The 23,212-nt window shown below is 41.2% G+C and overlaps 1 protein-coding gene and 1 pseudogene across 2 annotated transcripts in view; both read right to left on the reverse strand.

Moving 5' to 3' along the window:
- MSH2 (mutS homolog 2) overlaps positions 1-4,923 on the reverse strand; it is a 73,093-nt gene extending 68,170 nt beyond the window's left edge. Inside the window, exon 1 of the mRNA XM_079111620.1 lies at positions 4,626-4,923. Within this exon, the coding sequence (XP_078967746.1) occupies positions 4,626-4,836 (211 nt within the window). The 5' untranslated portion in view covers positions 4,837-4,923. The remainder of the gene's footprint in view (positions 1-4,625) is intronic.
- A 5,258-nt stretch (positions 4,924-10,181) lies between these two features.
- Positions 10,182-22,405, reverse strand: LOC306644588 (epithelial cell adhesion molecule-like; annotated as a pseudogene). The gene is made up of 9 exons (XR_013766885.1): positions 22,221-22,405; positions 19,407-19,514; positions 18,881-19,121; positions 17,800-17,865; positions 16,509-16,572; positions 16,059-16,160; positions 14,832-15,030; positions 11,594-11,638; positions 10,182-10,521 (listed from the first exon to the last, which is right to left on the reverse strand). The product of XR_013766885.1 is annotated as an epithelial cell adhesion molecule-like (transcript).
- Positions 22,406-23,212: the final 807 nt, after the last annotated feature.

Consider the following 23,212-nt stretch of genomic DNA (forward strand, 5'->3'; position numbering starts at 1 on the left):
TGGGACCTGGAACAAAGAGGGGATAAAGGAAGACTCTGGACGCATTAGGTCAGAGGGAACAGCTAGCTATTCAGTTCCACTTTACTGCTTAACTACAGGAATATTTCTGTCCAAAGTTTCCAACTTGGTGGATTTTTATTTTTGTTGCAGTGCTTAGCTCTGGGTCTTATGCACACTAGGCAAGCACTCTACCACTAAGCCACACCCCCCAGTCCCAGATTTTTCAAAAGAAACTCACAATATGAATTTTTCATGAAATCTCCCAATTTATAAAATAATCAACTAATTCAAATTCTTGTCAAGGCACTTTTTAGGTCATCAGTTTTCAACTCAGGAATATCAACACACTCATGTTTTCTTGGAATTGAAAAAAATCTACTATTTCTATACCTTGCATTTAGAAAGCAAGCTACATGAAAATTACAAATACCTTTTCTAGATTTTCATTCAGCAAAGTCAGTACTCAAATTCTCAGAGGCCTATCTAGGTTGCAGCAGATTTAAATATTCCAACTAGCATTCGCTGTGGTCCAGAACTTCAGAGTAGAATTGGCAGGCCCCATTTAAATTGCTTTCCATTTTTGCATAGCACATAAGGTAACAACTCATCTGGGTTTGCTTAAGCCTTCCCCAGTTTTACTACAAAGTCCTGTGTTTCAGGAACCCATAAGTCTCAGGCAAACTAGAATGACTGATTATTCCATTAACCCAACTAGTTGAACTCCACTGAAATTTTATTATGCATATGACAAAATATTATATTTAAAAAAATTCATCCAGGTGTGGTGGCACATGCCTGTAATTCCAGCTACTCCAGTCTAAGACAAGAGGATCCCAAGTTCAAGGTCAGCTGGGGGAACTTAGTAAGACCCTCTCTCAAAGTAAAAAATAAAAATAGCTAGGGGTGTAGTTCAGTGGTAGAGAGTCCCTAAGTTCAATCCCCAATCCCCCCCCCAACACAAGGAATGAAACATTGATAACACAGATGAACCTTTAAACAAAAGATCACATATTATATGATTCTATTTACACACCAAGTAGATTATTGGCTACCTAGGCTGGGAAGATTTTGGGGAGATACAGGGACTAACTAATAAGGGTATGGGTTTCTTTCTAAAGAGATGAAAATATTGTAAAATTTACTGTGAAGCTGGGAACATAGCCCAGGGGTGGAGTACTTGCGTAGCAAGGCCCTAAAGTCAATTCCAGTACCCTTTAAAAGGGAAAAGAACTGGGTGTGGTGGCATGCACCTGTACTACCAGCTACTCTAGAATTGAGGCAGGAGGATCTTGAGTTTGAAGCCAGTCTGGGCAACATAGGAAAAATGTGAAGGAAGGAACGAAGGAAGGAAGGAAAAAAAGAAAAAGAGAGAGAGAGAAAGAAAGAGAGAAAGAAAGAGAGAAAGAAAGAAAGAAAGAAAGAAAGAAAGAAAGAAAGAAAGAAAGAAAGAAAGAAAGAAAGAAAGAAAGAAAAGAAAAGAAAGAAGGAAGGAAGGAAGGAAGGAAAGAAGGAAGGAAGGAAGGAAAGAAACAAAGAAAGGGTAACAGGTCTATGATTTGTTAAGAATGGAAATACAGCCTCAACCAGGCAATCAGTGTACTCTGAAAGGCTCCTCAGAAACTGAGATATATAGGAACCACTGAGGATACCCTTAAATAAAAATTCTGATTTAGCAAGTCTGGAGTGGGACCTCTCATTCCAAAGCTCTAACAAACACCCAAGTGATGCTAATGCTCTGGTTCATGTATGATACTGAATAGGTTTTCTCAAGAGAGCACTGGGTTTCAGGTATGGGCAGGTGAGGAGGCCAGAAGTAAAGAGAAAATTGTTATCCATGGAATAGGAACTGAGACTGAGCATAGACAGCAGAAGAGTTTAGAAAAAGAGCAACAAAATTGTTAGGAGTCAAAGGAGGGAGAACAGAGCTTAAGCAAAGTAGTGTGAAGACTTTGGAGCAGAAAGTTTAGATGAATTGAGGGTTGCAGAAATAATATGAGAAGTCAGTCTCCTGTTGGAACAGGTATGGAGGGATTTTAAATATTTGGTGCCATAATTTAAAGAACTATTTCCTTCTGTTCATTATCTTAAATTGTATACAACACTTGTTTTGTGGTACTGGGAACTAAACCCAGAGATGCTGTACAACTGAATTATATCTCCAGCTTTTATTTTATTTTATTTTTTTTGTGTTGCTGGGGATTAGACCCCAGGGCCTTGTGCTTGCAAGGCAAGCACTCTACCAGCTGAGCTAGATCTCCAGCCCTCCAGCTCTTTCTTATTTTGAGACAGGGTCTAAGTTGTCCAGGACGGCCTTGAACTTGAGACAGATCTTCCTGAGTAGCTGGGATTACGAACAGGAGTTTCAACATGTTTTGATATACATATCCATAGTGAAATGATTACTATAGTCAAGCAAACTAACACAGCCATTAATTCACATAGTTACCGTTGTGGGGAAAGCACCTAAAATTTACTCTCTTGGTAAATCTGCAGGATACAATACAATATTAACTATAGTCCTCTAGAGTAATTCTAGAGGTAGCACATTAGATCTCGAGTGGTTAGTTCATTCTGTGTAACTACAACTTGGTACCCTTTGACCTACATCTACATCTTCCCATTTCCTTTCTGCTCCTAGTAATCATCATTCTACTGTTTCTATGTAGTTGACTTTTTTGTGTGCGTGGTGGTGGTGCTGGTGGTTGAATCCAGGGCCTTGTACATGCAAGGCAAGCACTCTACCAACTGAGCTACATCCCCAGCCCTGTAGTTCACTTTTTTAAGAATCCACATATAGGTGAGCCAGGCGTGGTAGTGCATGCCTGTAATCCCAGGCACTTAGGAGGTTAAAGCAGGAGGATTGCAAATTGAAAGCCTGCTTCAGCAACTTAGAGAGGTCTTAAGCAACCTTGTGAGATCCTGTCTCAAAGAATAAAAAAGACGAGGGATGTAGCTCAGTAGTTAAGCACCCCTAGGTTTAATCCCCTGTACAAAAAAAGAGAACTTTTCACATCTAATGCTAAAAACTACTTTAAAAGGAATTCAAGCATAAAATAGCTACTTTAAAGTTAGAAAGCATCTTGGACCATCATTAATTAATTATGAAGCCACCTGTAAGCTTTCTGGTTGGTATTTTAACTCTTTGTATGCTTCTACACTTGCCCCCTTCTGACCCATCCTTCACACCACAGCCAAAGTAACCCAATACTCCACTGGGTATTTACTTAAGTCTTCACATCTCTCATTGCCTATGATATTTTCAAAAGTTTTTTATGGTCTGGGGATATAGCTCACTGTTAGAGCACCTACTTAGCATCCAAGAGGCCCTGGATTCCATTCCCAGTACCACACACAAAAAAAAGATAAATAAAAAGCTTTTTGTGATCCTCACTTTGGTGTTGAGGATCAAACCCAGGGCCTTAAGCCTGCCACCGAGGCACATTCCCAGTCCATGATCTTGATCCCATCTACCTGCACCAGTTTCCTCACCCATAATTTACTACACCAGCAAGACCAATCGACCTCCTCTCAAGGCCCTCTTTCCCAGCAAACTCCCAGTCAACCAAGTCTCAAGTGAAATTCGGCATATTGGGTAATGCTTCTTCTGCTGTCTCCAGTCTTTGATGATCCTGCTTCTATGACTCCTGACCAACTTACTGTGGCATTCACTTCCACCTCTATTTAGCTTCACTTTGAACTGCAATTATTTCTGCCTTTTTCTCCACTAAAGTGAGCTCTATGAAAATCAAGACGGTCTTTTCACCTAGCGTCCATAACCTTGACTGACAATAAATTTCTACCTAAGGAACGAAACATTTTTCAGTAACATTCCATTTGCACCGAGCAGCATAAGGATCAGAACAGAGATCCTTAATTCCCCCAGAATGTTCTTTCCGTTATCATAACTCAAAGAAAAAGCAAGAAAGTCAGGAAGGAAAGAGATCAGCATGAACTATCCAGAACATCCAGCCCACACACGGTGAAGTTTGTAGCCCTTCAGGAAGAAATGACGCTGCGTAGGTGCGGCCAGGAGACAAAAGAGCACTGAATGCCGAGCTGAAGCACACAGCTTCCACGACTCCCTCAAAACCACACAGCCATGAAGTGGGGGAGCCGCAGCTAGAATCCAGGGAGCCGGAGTCCAGGTTGAGCGCTCCGCCATACTTCCCTTCAACTGAAGTGGTTCATCATAGGTCCCCCAGCGGGACTAACGGAAAAAATGGAGTGTCGTGTGAGCAAAATGAAGTGGGTAGCATAAAGAAGTCTCCCAACGCCTCCCCGCCACCACTGTAAACCTCCTTCCCGGGCTGTTGGCTGTAATTAAAGAGCTCTATCCCGCCAAGCCGAGACTGCAGGGGATGAAACAGAACAGCTGGCTCAAGAAATACTCCAGGAGGATTCGATAGGAGTCCAGGTGCGGGGAGAATGGGTTTCGGGATGAGCGCCCGCGCCTCCCTGGCCGTGCAGGCACCGGAGGACCTGGAATTCGCCTTGGGGAAGCAACGTTCGCGCCCCCCGGGTTCGGCGCAGGGAAGACGCCCGCCGCCCACTTCCCGACCGGGCACGGGAGCCGCCCACAGGCCTGGGGAGCCCGGTCCTCCCGAGCCCGCACCGCCCAGTCTCACCGGTTGGTCCCAAGTACTTGATCACCCCCTGGGTCTTGAACACCTCGCGGGCGGCCAGCAGCGCGTCCTCGCCGTGAGCAGTGTAGAAGTCGCCCCGGTCGAAGAGGCGCACGGTGGTGGTTGGTTTCTCCGGCATGCTCTGGAAGAAGCGCACGAAGCCGACCTCGGCCGCGCTTTCCAGCTGCAGCGTCTCCTTCGGTTGCACCGCCATTTCGGAACCTCTCTACAGACTGGTTGAGAGAACCGCGCGACCCCGCACCCACCAGGATGTTTCCCGCCTCCCCTCCCTCGGCCCCCGGCGGCGTCCGGACTCTGCGGACACGTCCAATCAGCATCCAGCGCTGTGCCTCGGTGGGTGGGAGTCCGCCGCGGTAGCCAATCATAAACGGACGCCGTCCAGCTTCCCGCGCACGCTGAGGACTCTGCTTACTGCGCATGCCTGCGGCTAGGTTGTACGCAGACCCTCCGAAGCGAATCCTTAAAATAGATCAGCTCTCCGGGTCTTCCTGGCTGCCCGGCTTGCAGCCCAGGTGGGCGAGCAGCTAGGATGGGCGGTGACCAGCTGGGAAGTTCCGGGCAGGTGTCGAGTTCATTTTGTGTCGTGAAGCTTGGGGATAAAATCCCTAAGAAGCTTGAAAACAAAACCTAGCCTGCCTTCTCTCAGTATGTTTTTTTTAAACTTATTCCCCGGACTCTCTTTTTCTCTCTAAGCAAACTGCCAACGTCAAGATTACAGGTTTATACTCCACAACCTTTTTACTGCTCCCTGTTAGCCAGATTTTTTTCTATTAGCCCATCCGTTGAATTCATTCAGAAACATTGATTTACCCGGGCGTGGTGGCTCATGCCTTTAATCCTAGTGCCTGGAGGCTGAGGAAAGAGGATAGCAAGTTGAAGACTAGCCTCCGCAACTAAGCGAGGCCCTGTCTCAAAAAATAGGGCTTGGGGACGTAGTGGTTAAGCGCTCTGGGTTCAGTCCCCGCTACCCACCAAAAAATTAATTTAGGGCCGGGACGTGCGTATCTTTCGATGGTAAAGTGTTTGACTAGCATGTGGGAGACCCTGGGTTCAATGCCCAACGCCGGAAAGGCGGGGGTCGGGGCGAAGGAAAAACATCTATGAGTCCTGCTAATTGCCATTGTGTTCTTGGTTCTGAGGATCACCAGGAAGTAGAAAACTCATGCCTTTTGTTGTGCTTACATTCTAATAAATGGGTTCAGATAATGTACTAGATAACCTAAATGTTGCCAAGTGTTTGGGTAAGAAAATATATAGGAGGTGAAGGTATTCAAATCTTTTTAAACCTTAAGCAATGACCTGGAGGAAGTCAGTATTCTTCCTGCTGACTTAACTACCTTAGAAAGTGTTGCATTCTCCTAAGTGGCTCACTCTTCCCCCAAAGAAGGAGCCCTCAAATACTAAGCAGCAAAATCACCCTAGGAAATTTTCAAACACATTTCTGATGCCCAGTAATATATAATGAGTTGTAATTTCTGGAGAAAATCCTTCCAGTCTTTTTTAAAAAGCTTTTGTGGCCCAGAGGAGTGGTACTGCGCGCCTGTAGTCCCAGCGGCCCTGGAAGTTTTAGTGGAGAATCCCAAGTTCAATGCTAGCATGGGCAATTTAGTGAGATGCTGTGTCAGAATTATTTCTATAAAGGGTTGGGGATGTAATTCAGTGGTAAAGCCCCCTGCTTTCAATCCCCAAGAAGTACCAAAAAACAAAAACAAAAAACAAAACAAAAAACTCCCTCAGTATTCCTGATAATCAGTTAAACTCAGAAACCAATGGCCTGTGGGTTAGAATTCAGATGCTTTGGTGAATTGAGGAAAATCTGGACCATCTGACTGCACATGACCTTCGCAGCAAGGTGACTAACTTGGCAGTACCTCAGGCTTCTTTTCCCACCTCAGACCTGGGGCCATGAATTTCCTTTCCTTTGTACCTTGTGTCTTCTACACACACTTGACCCTCTCTGTCCTTTGGGTTGCCAACTCTGGATCTTCCTTCTGTCCTCTGTGGACATCTTAGGAAAGCGTGCACAGCTTCCACAGTGTAATTTAGTTGCATTTCAAGGTCCCACTTAATTCATAGTTTTTATTACAATACTTGCCATATTGTTTTAGGACTATATCTTTCTTACCAAATACCTGGAAAGGACAGGAATGGATACTTATGTATGAATATTCATAGTTAATAATATTGGCAAACATTTTATCAACGTCTACTGATTTAGGGGTTTTGTTTTGTTTTGGGGGTTTTTATGGTATTGAGGTTTGAAACCAGGGGTACTTTATCAAGGAGCTATATCCCCTGCCCTTTGTATTTTTTGAGACAGGGTCTTGCTAAGTTGTCCAGGCTGGACTTGAACTTGTGATCCTCCTGCTTCAGCCCCCTGGGATCTGTTTTTTGTCTGTGTGTGGTACCAGAGATTTAACCCAGGGAGCCTTAATCACTGAGTCACATCCCCAATTCTTTTTGTTTGTTTGTTTGCTTATCTAATTTTGAGACAGGGTCTTGCTAAATTGATGAGGCTCATCTCAAACTTGGGATCCTCCTGCCAATGCCTTAAGTTTTTATATATGGTTCCTGTTTGGGGAAGTCGTTACATTTCTGATAAGACTTTAATTGGCATAAAATCTAGAAAATTCATCCAGCTGGCTATTAGCCTTAACAGAGGTCAGTGACCTTTAAGCCAAACTTAGAAGATAGCTGATGATTCCAAATATTCTTTTTTTTCCAAACAAACAAACTGTAGTGTATTTATATGCTGGTGGATGAATGTTGGTACATACAATAGCACAGATGAATCACAGAAATGTTAATACTAAGCAAAAGAAAACAGACTCAAAAGAATACTGTTATTTTTTGCCACTGTAACAAAATACTTAAAAAGTTGAAATGATTATTTTGGCTCAAAGTTTTAGAAGTTTCAGTCTCCCTATTCAGCTGGCTCTATTGCTTCTGAGACTGTGGTAATGAAACTGGAGTTTGAGACAAAACTCCATTCTCCACTTCTGCTGGTGGATGTGGTCTTCAACAGAGAAAGCCCCTTTAGTATTAACAGCTAATCACAGCAGGCCTACCTGCATCAATTCCTAGGGTCACAGCTGGCAAAATCAGACTCTTTACTACTATACAGCAGCATGTTGCAGTTCTGTGTTGCAGCTCTAAATACTGGGCTATGCCCTCCAGGATTGCACCAGACCTCAGCAGCTCAGTGCCAACTTCTTTCCAGGTTCTGAAGGCTTTAAGAGAGTTTGCCTCCTCTGCACTGTTCTCCTTCACACTGGCTGAAATATGAATGTAATAGCCAGGAGTTAAACTTGCACGCAAAGTCATGTAAAATGTCAATCCAGCTTCCTTTCCTTTTGTGAATGCAAACCGAGCAGGTGCTTATGATGCTGTTGAAAGCAGTGGTCTTGAGTTTGAGTTCATATCCCAGCTCAGGCCGTAATCCTAACGACTTAGGTCAGTCACTGTAGGCTGCAAAATGAGAACAGTTCCCATTTTTTTCTTCCTAGGCTGTTGTGAATACACAATAGAAAACGTACGCTCAAGTATTACATGACCTGTAACCTTAAAAAAAAAAAAAAATTTAAGTCCAGCAGAGTTTCCCATTCTTCTCATGAGATTAATAACAATGACCCTTACTTTTTCCTACAAAATATCATTGAGGATTTGTCATGCTCAAATTAGAATTGGATATGTGCTTGTAATCATTTTGTCTAAGAAGTTTTTTTTTTTTTTTTTTTTTTGCAGTGCCAGGGATCGAACCCAGGGCCTTGTGCTTGCAAGGTAAGCACTCTACCGACTGAGCTATCTCAACCCCTTAAGAAGTTGTTTTAAACCGTGTTTATTCAACCATATAGCTGTAGTAAGTGCTGATGATAAATTCCTATGTAATGTTAATAATTGTGTCTTACTTAAGTTTCATGTATTTCCCCATCCCACTTGGGAAACTGAATTTCTAAACATAACTGGCAAGGGAGTAGGGCTATAGCTTAGTGGTAGAATACTTGCCTAGCACACATGAGGTTCTATGTCCAGAATTGAAAATAAATATATAAATGATCAACTTTAGGCAGATAATTTTGGGGTCACTGTATTGTTCAGGAGAGAAGGAATAAATTGGTGGCAGAGATCATTGAAAATGTTTAAAAGACATTAGAGAAACATTTATTTCTGAGGACTCACAGGGTCTGGCAACTAGAAGAATGGAATTGAAAAGGAAAGGAATTTTGGACTTGGTTCATGGTATCGGCATTAACTGATTTTGAGAATACAATAGTGAAATAGGGCTGAGGATATAGTTCAGTGGTACAGCACTTGGCTAAGATGCACGAGACCCTCTCTTAAAAAGAGGGAGAGATGAAATAGGTTTGTAGAAGAGGTGAGATCACTGAACACTACCTACATGAAAGTCTGAAATTTAAGATGAACAGAAATGGTAATGGTACATTTGTTATTATCTAGGTTTAGATGGTAACTGAGGCAAGGGAATGGATGAAATTCTCTAGAAGGAAGGACAGAAAAAAAAAGGACAAATCCTGGGAATAGCCATATCAATATGAAGAAAAAAAATCATATGGTCAGTGGAATCATATGAACATTTAGCAGTGACAGCCATGGAGAGTATTCATTACCAGTTAGCCAGTGTTGACCTTAGTAAGAATATCTTCAGAAGAAACAGACTAGGAGGCAAAGTGTTGAAGACTGCCAGTTATTTATTACCCCTTTCAAATTCACCCTTTTTTGCCTGCTCTGGAAGTGAATCTGCAGCTTGGTCAGCAGAGGGCACTAGAGAGGCACTGCAGGAAAGAATCCTTTCCTAGAGCTAGTGTGAAGGCCTGTGTTTGTACCATAATCGTTTATTAAGATATTGATAACGTGGCCAGGAGATGGTGGCACACGCCTGTAACCCCAGCAGCTTGAGACTGTGGCAGGAAGATCACAAGTTCAAACCAAGTATCAGCAATTTAGTGAGATCCTAGAGAACTTAGTGAGTTCCTGTCTCAAAAAATAAAAAGGCCTAGGGATGTGGCACTCCTGGGTGATAGATAAAAGATAGACTGATAAAGTGGTGTATTTAAAGCTACTCTAACTCAACCAGAGAAATCATTTCACAACACTGTCTGTCAAATCCTCTTCAGGGCACAGGCCAAAAAACAATCTTAAAATTCATTCAAAATAAAATTGTTTTTCTATGTAATAGTTCTATATTATAATGCATTATATATATTATACATGTATGTATTTGTGCAGAACTCTAATTGATAATTAGCACTCTGAGCATTTTTGTTTTGCTCTAGTTATTGGTGCTGGGGATTGAACCCAGGGCCTTGTGCATGCTAAGCATGCACTGCCACTGAACTATAACCCCAGCTCTCAGAGCATTTTTAAAATCTGATGTGCATGCCAGAAAATTTGATTCAAACAGTTAGGAAATTCAAAATGTTTTATTTCACACTTCATAAAAAAAGTTTTTATGTACAAGTCTTAAAGTAAATGGAAAGGCAACGTCAGTCATGAATGAGACAGTGGTCATTCAAACACTACTGTGGAAGCATATTTAATGCACACTTCAATATTATGCATAAATAATTTTATGCAGCCAAAGTTCCTGGTTTTATATTATTAGATTTGCACATATAAGACACTGGTGAAATTTCAAGATTGGTAATGCCAATTTCAAGCTGCTTACATTGTGAGTACGGGCTCATTATTACAAATATATGATGTTAACCAACAAAATAGTAATCCTCAAAGGTCTTCCTTTTTGTTCCATCTTCATATGTAATCCGAGTTCCTTTGATAATTTCCTTTCTTGTAGTTAATCTTCACACTACAGTAGTTATGTACTGAGTTCCCTATGCATCTCACCCATCTCTTTTATCTGAAACAGAGGGAGAAAGTACAGAAGAAATTTTGTTCACTGTGAAATAGTTTTAAAAATAAAATGGCCAAAATTGACTGGGAATAGCAGTATGCTAGACCTTTAAGAATAGATTTTTACTAAATGCATGCTATTTTTTTACCTAGAAGAATCAAATCATTTTCTATTATTAATCTTTCATTGTACAAGTGAGGAAATTGAACTTCTTTTAGGGGGGGAGGGATACTGGGGACTGAACCAAGGGGTACTTTACAAGTGAACTACCTTCCTAGTCAACCCCTACCCCCACCAATTTCTTTTATTTTGAGACAAGGTCTCACTAAATTACTGCGGCTGGTCTCAAACTTGGAATCATCCTGCTTCTGTCTCCCAAGTTGCTGTGATTAAGGGATATGCCACTGTGTCTGGCAGGAAACTGAAGTTCAGAATTAAGTGACCTGTCCCAGATCTCACTATTAGTTGTGGGGCAGAACTGAAACACAATGACAGCAGCTCTGTATTATAAGCCCCAATTTTCAGATGAGAAAACATGGAGGTTTAAAGAAATTGTACTGCCTAGCCAATAAGTGGCCAAATTCAGGTCTATATTGCTCTTAAATATATACTATATCATCATTTTGCCTGTATGTTAAAATTCAGTTCAGGGATAGTAACCAGGGCCTGTGGTCACGAATCAGATAAGCCAGATATCTCCTATGGAATGGGAAGAAAATGTTAGAACTTAATGATTTTATTAGATTTTTTTAATAATCTTTTACATTTCTGTTTTTGTTATTTTATAAAATATTAGTAAGTGGCACCTCTACAATTACAAATAAGTACATAGATATACAAAAACTGGTGAGTATGCAGAAAATGTTATTGATAGAGTTCAAGGACAAATGTGTTCCATTCTAATTCCAAGTGACTACAACACACTAACAATCTGACACTGACTTTATTCTAAGACTATCTCTAAGGCCCTAAGGACCTTCAGTGTAAATGAGATACATCTGTGTCCAGGAAAGAACAGTTATTACTAAGGAATGAGAGACTAAATAGGGCCTTTTTACTATGTAAACAATCCACTTACCTCAGCCTTCTCATACTTTGCTGTTTTTTTCCTCCTGGAAATAACCTGAATGGAAGAAAAATGATTACTACTTTAGAACTGCTACTCACACATTAAAATCTAAATTGACATATGCTTTTTAAAAAAAAAAATTTTTTAAATTTTTAGTTGTTGACAGATCTTTATTTTTTATTGATTGATTTATCTGTGCTGCTGAGAACTGAACCCAGTGCATCACTCATGCTAGGAAAGCACCCCACTACTGAGCCACAAACCCAGCCCAGACATATATGCTTTTAATGTACCATAAATCCATCTGAACAATTTCAAAACCTGTCTACAACATGTTTCTTCTTTTCTTTTTAATATTTTTATTGTTGATGGGACCTTTTATTTATATACTAATTTATAAATTTATTTATTTATATGTGGTGCTGAGAATTGAACCCAGTGTCTCATGCATGCTAGGCAAGCGCTGTACCACTGAGTCATGTTCTTAAAAAAAATTGACTACTAACCTAAAAAAAGGCTACCACAACCATTGAAACAAACCAAAAAATAAATAAGAAAACAAAGAATCATCTTTTAATTGCAATTTAACAGTCTGATGTGGCATTCTTCTTTTTTCCATATTAAAACAAACATACAAACACATGTATGTAAGTTTGGGGGTCTAAAAATGAGATCATGTGATACCAGTTCCATCTTGGAACAGCCTGATCAACATCAGAGGAACCTTCCAGATCAAAAGGTCTAGACTGAACTCATTCACAAAAGAGCATGGCATGGATATACTATTATTTACTCATGCATCCTCCTGCTAATATACACTCAGGTTGTTTTCCCCCGATTCATCCTTACAAGTGCTGCAAGACAACTTTGTGCTTCCTTTTTGGCAACTTGCAATTTCATTTCTACAGGACAAAGAGATTTCTATGAATCTTTTCCTGTGTTTACTTTGCCATCTGAAATTACTCTTCTATAAATGTCTGTCCATACCAGTTTGCCATCCTTCTGTAGGGTTCCTATCAGTTCGGGAGGCTGAGGCAGAAGTAGTTCAAAGCCAGCCTCAGCAATTTAGTGGGCCCCTAAGCAACTCAGTGAAACCCTGTCTTAAATAAAAATAGAAAAAAGGGCTGGGGATGTGGCTCAGTGGGTAAGTGCCCCTGGTTCAATCCCAGTTCCAGGTCAGCCAAGTGCAGTGGTGCATGCAGCACTTGTGAGGCTTAGGCAGGAGGATCCCAAGTTCAAAGACAGTCCCGAGCAATTTAGCGAAGTCCAAGGCAACTTTGCGAGACCCTGTCTTAAAATAAAAAATAAAAATAGGGCTGAGATGTGACTCAGTGGTTCAGCACCCCCTGGGTTCAATCCCTGGTACCCCCCCGCCACCAAAAAAAAAATCTAGGCTAGCCTAAGCAATTCAGTGAGACCCTTTCTTTAAAAGAGAGAAAAAGAAAAAGGGACTGGGATGCACCCCTGGGTTCAATCCCTGGTATCAAAAAAGAAAACAAAACGTTTAATTTATATATATATATATATATTCTATTATAGGATTTTTATTTCTTGACTTAGATGGCTTTCCTTACCACAAAGTTACACAGGCATTTCTAAATTGATTTTCTTGAAACTTATCTTTTACATTTTGTGTATAAACATGGGTACATTGCCAAATTCCTTTCACCTTACTGGGCTCTGGATACACCTGTCACACACAGTGATGGGGTGACACAGGAATTCAACTTTATTTTGTTCAGATGGAGCATGGTTACTCCACTGAATTAAAAATATAGGGGCTCGGGCTATAGCTCAGAGGCAGAGCACTTGCCTAACATGTGTGAGGGCACTGGGTTCAATCCTCAGCACCACATAAAAATAAAGTTATTATGTCCATCTACAACGAAAAAAAAAAAAAAAATTAAAAATATAAGTTCCCATATACCCTCAAATCTATTTCTGATTCTGTTGTGTTGAACTGTATTGATGCTGAGCAAGCCTTCCAAGTTACTGGGATTACAGAGTGCACCATCCTGCTTGGCATTCATTCACTACAGAATTATAAAAGTAGGGGGGGAAAAATTAAGACTTTGCTTCATTTAATGTTTTGAACATGAATGCAATTTTGTTTTTTTTTTTTTTTTTTTTTTGGGTACCAGGAATGGAACCCAGGGGAACTAAACCACTGAGCCCACGTCCCAGCCCCTTTTTTATTTTGAGACAGGGTCTCACTAGTTGCTTTGGACCTCACTAAATTGCTAAGACTGGCCTTGAACTCTTCAATCTTCCTGGCCTCAGCCTCCTGAGTGCTGGCGATTACAAGTGTGTGCCACTATGCTCTGTATTTTTTTTAATTAACTTTTTTTTTTCTTTATTGCCATGCTAAGGATTGAACCAGGGTTTCATAGATGCAAGGCAAGTACTCTCCCACCAAGCTACATGCATAGCTCATAATTTTTAACAATACATCCCTAGAAGCCCATGACATGGTGCACACCTGTAATCTCAGCATTTGGGAGGCTGAGGTAGGAGGATCACAAGTTCAGAGGCCAGCCTCAGTAATTTAGGCAAGACTCTAAGCAACTCAGTGAAATCCTATCTCAAAATAAAAAAGGATTGGAGACTAGCTCAATGGTAAAGTGCCCCCAGTACTTAAAAAAAATAAAATAAAGGAATATATTCTTAAACATATACATGAGACCCTGAGTTCAATTCCCAGGACTGGGGGCAAAAGATTAAGTAAAACAATATATCCTTGCTGGGTGCCTCAACACACAACTGTAATCCCAGCAGCTCAGGAGCTAAGGAAGGAGGATTGCAAGTTCAAAGTCCAGCCTCAGCAATTTTGCACTAGATCAATAGTGATAATAGCCCTAAGCAACTCAGTTAGACCTGGATTCTAAATAAAATGCAAAAAAAAAAAAAAAAAAAAGAAAAAAAAAGAAACAAAACAGCTGGGGATGTGGTTCAGTGGTTGAGTGCCCCTGGTTCATCCCCAGTACAAAAATATGAGAATAGATCCTTGCCGGTGTAGTGGCATATGCCTGTAATCCCAGCAACTTGAGAGGCTGAGGTAGGAGGGATTGCAAGTTAGAAGCCAGCCTCAGCAACTTAGTGAGATAATATCTCAAATAAAAAATGAAAGGTCTGGGGATGTGGGCTCAGTGGTTAGAGCCCCCAGGGTTCAATCCCCAGTACCGGGAGAAAAAAAAAAAAAAAAAAAAGGCTATATCCTTAAAATGAAATTTTACTTGTTCTGTACTACCAGCACAACAATACCAGCATAACTGCTATTGTCACAACCACAATGACAGCTATAATACCAGCTTTAGGCCCCTGCATTGAAAATTCTGGGGGTTTTTCATCAAGATAGTAAATAAATGTTTGACCAGGATCCAGATCTAGTTGTTCCCATCTACTTTCAGGTCTAGTTTTGATGTAGCGGAACAAGGATTGCCCTTTACCTATAATAAAAAGGAGAAAAACAAAAACATTTAAGAAAACAAATTTCAGTTACTTACAATTATATGCAATTATATACAAAAGGACTGCAGCAAATTATTACTGGGTCATGGTCCCAGTAATAATTATCTGATCCACTGAAATCTTTGAAAAATTACAGTAAAATTTCAAACATATACAAAGTTAGATTCATATAATGAAGGCTTATGTACCTAACACCCTAATTAAAAAATATTAACATATAACCAATCCTATTTCATGTATTCATCCTTCTATTCCTGTTCCCCACTCAAGCCCAGATTTTAAACAAAAGCCTGGCATGGTGATACATGCCTGTAATCCTAGTAGCTCAGGAGGCTGAGGCAGGAGGATTATGAGTTCAAAAGCTAGCCTCAGCAAAAGTGAGGTGCTAAGCAACTTGGCAAGCCCTGTCTCTAAATAAAACACAAAATAGGCTACGGATGTGCTCAGTGGGTTGAGTACCCCTGAGTTCAATCCTGGTACCCAAAACAAAAAACAAAACAAAAAACAAAACAAAAAAAACAAACAAAATCTCAGATTCGATAGAAATACCTCATTATCACATATTAAAGTTTAAACAAAACTTTTTGTAAACAAAATATTTCAATCACACTAGTTACATAGCTTTTTTAAAAATGTAAACTCTGGCCCATGCAAATTATTAGTTGAATGGGGGAGAATATACACACGAGGTAACTACCAGGGAGGTAATAAATATAAGAGAGAAGAGGCCTAGGGGTATAGATCAGTGGTAGATTGTTTTTCTGGTGTGCTCAAGGCCTTGGGTTTGATCACAGCACTACAAAAAAAAAAAAAAAAAAAAAAAAAAAGAAATCTAGGCAGAAAAATCTGATAAAGACATAAAAATATACAAACAAGTAAGAACAGTATATGTGAATGACAGAGAGGACAAACTTCATTATGATAGAAGAATCACTTAGAGATATGGTTGAACTGTTTATCGAGAAAAAGGTAATAAAGATCTTGAATAAAATAAGTTTATACTTACATCTTTTTCAAAATAATAAGCCACATCAGCTATGTCCACATCATTTTGAGTTTTCTGAGAAGAATTTTGCACCAGATCAATAATGATAACATTATCCTCATACTGAGGGAAACATCAGAAAATACAAAATTATTAATGTAATCAAAGGCATACAAAAATATCATCATTCAGTAGAATATTTAGGGTTTGGTTTTCTGTAATCTACGTGTACCAGTGTTCCTTTCCATTACTAGGTAAATATATCACTAATAGCTGAAAAACATATCCAAGGGAATAAGACAGCAAAACTGGGGCTTTCAAAAGCTATGGAAGGTAAATACCAACAAGGATTTCACATTAAGTATCCAGGACTTTTGCTGCTACTCAAATGCATTTATTGACTGCCCTTATGCCCAAACAATACTGTCCCACCAATTTTCAGCTAAAGCTCATTTATCAAAAAAATCATACCAGAATATTTGTGATAAATTTTGGATCCAGCAGATAACGAGTGGACATCATTTCCTGAAGTGCACTGTAAATAATAAAAAATCCGTGTTTTTAAAAAAATTGTGTACAATTTTTTAACTAAGCAGGTAGCTTGAGGTCTATGGTCATTGTTTCAAAGTTGTTGTTGTTGTTATTATTTTGGTTAGTACTGGGGATTGAACCAGGGATGCTCTACCATTGAGTTACATACATCCCCTATAGTTTTTATTTTTTGACACAGGGTCTAGCTAAATTGCCCAGGCTGGCCTTAAACTTGTGATCCTCCTGTTTCAGCCTCCTGAGTTGCTGGAATCACAGCCTTAAGCCACTATGCCTGGCAGTGTTAAGATTTTCATGGCATTTTGCAACTACTGCAACAATAATAATTGGTTCTGGCTAGCATCATCCATTATTAACAAAACAGTCTGAATAGAAAGAGAATATTCACAGAGTATCCAAGTATCTGCCAATAGTTTATTACTTACAAGGAGGAAAATGTTAACTCTACCAGTGGAGAAACCTGGGGACATCACTTTAAGTGGTTAACATTACCAGTGAAGGGGCAAGGTTAACACCATGGACCTCCTGATGTGAGTACTAGAAAGGACATGAGATCACTTAAGTAGTTTTTCTATCAAAAATGTAAACCCTGCCTGGTGTGGTGGCACCTGTAATCCCAGTTACCAGGCAGGCTAAAGCAGGAGTATTCCAAGTTCAAGGCCAGCCTGAGTAACTTAGCAAGACTCTGTCTCAAAATTTAAAAAAAAAAAAAAATCGGAATACCACTCAGTGGTAAAGTACCCTAGGATTCGATCCCCAGGACTGGAGTGGGGGAGTCTACTACAAAGAATTTCAATGGGAAAACTGACATGATATAAGATTTTGGTCAACTTCCTAAATTTGATCATTATACAGTGATCTTATTACATAAGATAATGCCTTTTGTTCTTAGGAAAAGATACACTAAAGTAGGGGACAGGGACATGACACCTACAACTTGCTCTCAAGTGGTTCTAGGAAAAATATCTGTATATGTACAGATAGATATAAAGCGCACACACAAACACATAAAAGACAATGTGGCAAAATGTTAACTGGTGAATCTGAGTGAAGGGAATACAGGAATTACTATACAATCATTACAAATCTATTTCAAAAATTTATTTCAAGAAAATAAGAAAAGGCATTTAGACTTGGTTTTTCTAATGGTGCAGAATGAAAAGATTTGAGAAGCAATTGTGTAAGGAATTAGGATCCATATAATTGTACTTACGTCTGCAAACTTTGAGCATTGTAAGGTTTTTCCCTTGCTTTGTGTTTTAATTCAATGGTGATCCTGCTGTAAAGTAAAAAGACAGTGACAACAGTCTATAACTTAATCTTCCACACTAATTTCCTAATAAGCAAAAAAAATAGTAAAATTCCCAAGTGGAATTACCATGGAGCTCACAAAACAAGGATTGTTACAGTAAATAAATATGCCCATAATTTTTTCCCTTACTCTCACACATCCTTCATATAGCACCCATCCAGAGAGAACACCCTTTCTAATATTGATCCCCCAACTTCTGGCTACAACATATAAAGTCACATGAAAGTGAAAGCTAAACTAGCTGTATCGGGCCCTATTCAAGTAAAAAGACAAAAGGGGACTGAAAGAACCCGAGAAAATTGACCATGACAGAACTGGAGAGTCAGTGCTTTGGGCTTGACACCTTTCCAGGTTCCAGCTCCTTCCAATAAAGGCTTGTTAGCCTAAGCCAGCTTGAGTGTGTTGCTATTCCTTTCCATTAAATAATCCTGGAGGCAACCATCTCTCCCCACCAACCTTTTCTTGGGGATTGGACCTACAGCCTTTCTACACTGAGCTCCAGCCCTCGTATCTCACTTTTACAACAATAAATAAGCAAATATGTAAAAAGTTTAAGTTACATACATTTAACACCTGTAATCCCAGTGGCTCTGAGGCTGAGGCAAGAGGATTTTGAGTTCAAAGCCAGCCTCAGCAACCCAAGCAACTCAGTAACACCCCGTCTCAAGATAAAATATAAAAAAAGGCTGGGGATGTGGCTCAGTGGTTAAGTACCCCTGGGTTCAATTCCCAGTACCAAAAACATATATATATGTCTACATATTAAATTCATACACTGTCTCTGGAAGGTGATGGACTAAATTGATGACAACAGTTCCAGGTAAGTACACTGGGTACATGAGGAGCTGGGATGGGACAGAAAGGATTACACCCTTTCCTATCTTTTGAATTCTAAACCACGAAATCATATTGCATATTCAAAAACAAACTTAACTAAATGAATCTGAAATGTAAGGAAACTAATACTGGCAGCTCCACTTACAAGGTCCTCACTCGTTCAGAGCAGGTTATTTCAGTGTCCTTATCAGTTCTTCGGACCCCTGCAGTGTTCACGCACCAGCATGTGGCAGTGCCATTGCACTGCTTGGCTTTAAAGAGCCCTTTCTCGTCACAGTCAGGGTCATAAAGCCCATCATTGTCCTGGATTGCCCCTTCAGGTTTCACTCTTCTCCCAGACTTAGAGTAAGTCATTTCTGCCTTCATCACCAAACATTTGGAAGCCACTGAAAAGAAAGTTTAATGTCAAACTGAAAAATAACTGTAGTTTTACTTGCACAGGGAAAAACGCTTTTAATTTAACACTAAACTCCCCAGGCCAAAGATTATTTCATACCTCCATTTTCCCACACTTAATTACTTACTGAAGATAAGAAGCTTCAGATGTAGGATATTATGACAAAACAACATAATTCAGTTTTGAGCCAATAAAACTCTTCCCAACTTGAAGCACATCAATTAAAAAACTCTTATCAAGATAAGCTTAGAGGCAATAAGAATATCTTACTCACGTTTGGAACAAATGATAGTATTTTTTGTACCAATGGATGTACACTGGCATTCATCATTTTCATTCATAAAGCAGTCTGTGGTCAGCTTATAGTTTTCACAGAGACATTCTAGAGAATAAAAATTAATTATATATAGATATATACATACATATACACACACACAAATATATACATACACAAAATTTAAAACATGGATCCAGTTGAGTAGGGTGGTGCAATCCTGCAATCCTAGTGGCTCAGGAGGCTGAGGCAGGAGGATTTTGAATTCAAAGCCAGCCTCAGAACTTAGCTAGGCCCTAAACAACTCAATGAGACTGTCTCCAAAAACAAAAACAAAAACAAAAAAAAAGGTGGATCCAACGATCAACCGATATCCTTGCTAAATTATGTTCTGACAATAAAAAGCCCAAGTTACAGGGACACAAGAGTCTTAAAAAGTGGTCCTGAATGTTTTTTCAGCTATAGTTGAAGTGCTCCCTAACTTCCTGGCACCTGCTACACAGTTTGTATATACTATACACACACATAGCCTAATCTGTACTCATTCCCATTTCAATTTTGTTTTTCTTTTCTTTTTTTTTTTTGTAGTATTAGGGATTGAACCCAGGTTCTTGTGCATGCCAGGCAAGCCCTCTAACACTGAGTATATCCTGGGCTCCCCATTTCAATTTTTTTAAACAATTGTTTTTTTTTTTTTGTTTTGTTTTTGCAGTGCTTGGGACTGAATCCAGGATTCCAAGCATACACTCTATCACTGAGCTACACAATGCTGGTAAACACAGCTCTCCAAAGGTCATTATCAGCTTTGCCTTTGCTATACTTCTACTTTCAGCTCTGTCCCTTCTTTTGTCCTGTTAATCCCTGCCTTTCAGTTACTCAGTTATTGCCTCTTTTCTTTCTTTCTTTTTTTTTTTTTTTGGGGGGGGGGTGTTTACCGGGGATTTAACCCAGGGTCAATTTAACACTTAGCTACATCCCTATCCCTTTTTATTTTGAGACATGGTCTCCCTAAATTGTTTAAGGGCTTCGCTAAATTGCTGAGGCTGGCCTTGAACTTGTGATCTTCCAGCCTCAGTCTCCACTCACTGAGATTATAGGTAAGTAACACCATGCCTGACTACTACGCGAGTTTCTTAAGGTATGCTTTCTTCCGGGCTTAGTAGGAAAATTTTCAACCTTTAGAGCATTTCTTTTTACTTTTTTTTTCTTCTTTCACTTTTTTTTTTTTTTAAGGCAGGGTCTCACTAAATTGCCAAGATTGGCCTTGTGATCCTTCTGCTTCAGCCTCCTGAGTCCTTGGGATTACAGGCATGTGCCACCAAGCCCAGCTAACGTTGAAAAATCACACTTTATATTAAATGTAGGTGCATCTTTATTTGTTTCCTAACTACATCAAATCACAGTATCCAATTTTGAAAGTGTAGCACCCATTCTGGTATTGATTTCAGTTTGTTTATCCTTGACTACCTCAAATGTTCATTTTAACTTCAAATTGGCAAACCCATCTAACTGCCCCTTTGTCTTTTCCTCTTGGCACAGTACTAGGGTTTGAAGCCACGGGTGCTCTAGCACTGAGCTACATCCCCAGCCCTTTTTATTTTGAGAAATGATTTACTAAATTGCCCAGGTCAGCCTCCAATTTGTGATCCTCAGGCCTGTGACACTACATCTAGCCCTTCCAATCCCTTTATCTGTCTAGTTAAGATAGTGCAGATATTTAAAAAACATGACAAAAAATTTTTATATCAGCACTTTATCCCATGTATCCTATTAGTTTTAATTTTCCCATTTAAGTTGCAATTTAAGATTAAGTATTTAGCTCAAGATTCAAGGTAGAAAAACATGACTTGAAAGCTTTGGCCAATTCTCCCTACTTTTAGACACCATCTTACAAATAAACCAAACAACCACAGTCAAGGTATTTCAGAGCAAGAAGAACTGGAATTCAACTATACTTCCAACATTTGGATACTAGGGCTATAGATTGTTCACCCACCATTGAAATCTTGCTTTTAAAGTCTAAAGGAAATGGAAAACTCTGGATGCTATGAGGGGGGTGGGGAGATATAAACCTACACGTTTAGATTTAGGGCAGCGTTTAGAGCAATGTCTAAAGGAGAAGTATACTCAATTATTAATTATGGGATTCTCGAAGTGGTGGGCTTATGAGACTTTTACCCCTTACAATCACCTTTATTTCTGCATTCCCTACAATAAACTTGGTCTAAGCTCATATGATTCTTAGAAAAGGGAAAATACGTCTGGCAGTCAAGTCCCAGAAGGCTCGTCTCCCGCGCGCAGGTGCATAGCGGCCCTCACAGCTACCTGTCCCTGCCCGAGGCCCGGGGACATCCGGGGCCCGCTGCAGGTGTCCGGGGGAGAGGCGGGCGGGACAGCAGCGGTCACAAAGACTCCGCTATCGAACCCGACAGCTTTCGAATCCAAAGTCGGCTGGAGCCGGGGGAGGTGGGCGCGCCCCGGCTTGAGGTACGGGTTCTGCGGCCTCTGGAGCCCCAAACGTGCTCACTCCGATCCCCGCCAGCCCCTTCGCCCCAACCCGGGTCCTTTCTCTAAAGAAGTGCAAAGGGCGGCTTCTCTCTCCCGTCCGCAGCGAGTGGGCGCCTTCTCACCGCCTCCTGGGTGCGGAGGACCTGGGCCCGCGCACTGCCCGCGCCGTCCGGCTTTCGGGCGGGAACGCGTGGGCTCTCGGTCTCCTCCTCACTCCTCGAGTCCGGCGCCGAAGGCCGCGGAGCCCCTCCGGGCCCAATACCGCCCGGCCCAACTGCGCAACTCCGCTCCAGGTCCGCGCCTCACCTTTCTGAGCCGCGGCCGTCGCGGCTGCGAGCAGGAGTCCGAACGCGAGGACCTGAGGGGGCGCCATGTTGCGTGCGCGCCGATTAGAGGGGCGCGGGGTTGTTCCGGGACTCGCCGAAGGCTCGGTGGAGGGAGTGGGGCTCCGGAAGCCACTGGACGGCCGGGCGGCGCGAGGCCTGGGCGCGCGGATGGACCGGACTCAGGTGCGAACTCGCCAAGGACTGCGCGCTCTGGGCGGGGTGGAGCGCAGATCCGCCAGACCTGGCGGCCCCGCCCCTCGGCCCCCTCCCGGGGCCGCTCACCTTGGTCCGCCAGTACCGGGAGGTGAGTCACCGCCTGGGGGCGGGGAAAGCGGCAGGCTCCCCTTCCCCAGCCCCGGCGGCCGTCGGCGTGCGGCCCCCACCCCAGTGTGCCCCGCGTGCGGCTGCCCAGAGCTTCCCACCTGCGAAAGAAGATAGGTCTCTTGGTGGCCCCGAGTAGGTTAGAAAATCCTCCTTTCGTCCAAAGGAGCCTTTGTGTACTTGAGAACGGGGGTGGGTGGGGGGTTGCGGGGACTGGGAGCGTGACATAGAAACTAAAATGGAATACGGAGGAAACGGAGAACCACCCGAAGCGCAATAAAAAAGATGACCTTTGAGCTTTGCCTGGCGGTTTATTGTACTCCTTTGAAACTAGACAAAGAATTTCCCTGGCTCCCTGACGATGACAAATTCGTGTGTTCTTTAAAACTCTCAGTGATCCCTTTTCACGTAAGCATTTTGGGCTCTTGATGATATAAGAAAAGGTATTCCCTTGGAGCCTAATGATGGGAACCGAAATTGCTTCAGTTTTGATTAATATTAGAGAAAAAAAATTTAGGAAAGTGGAAACAAAAGACAATAATGTTTCAATGCAAATGAATTCAAACTATTATTAGTCTTAATTGTACTATTTGAAGTTTTTAATAACTATTAAAGCATAGGTTTTTTTAATACTTTTTTTAAAAGTTGTAC

Source organism: Sciurus vulgaris (assembly GCF_902686455.1).
Source record: "Sciurus vulgaris genome assembly, chromosome: 14".
NCBI classification, from domain to species: Eukaryota; Metazoa; Chordata; class Mammalia; order Rodentia; family Sciuridae; genus Sciurus; species Sciurus vulgaris.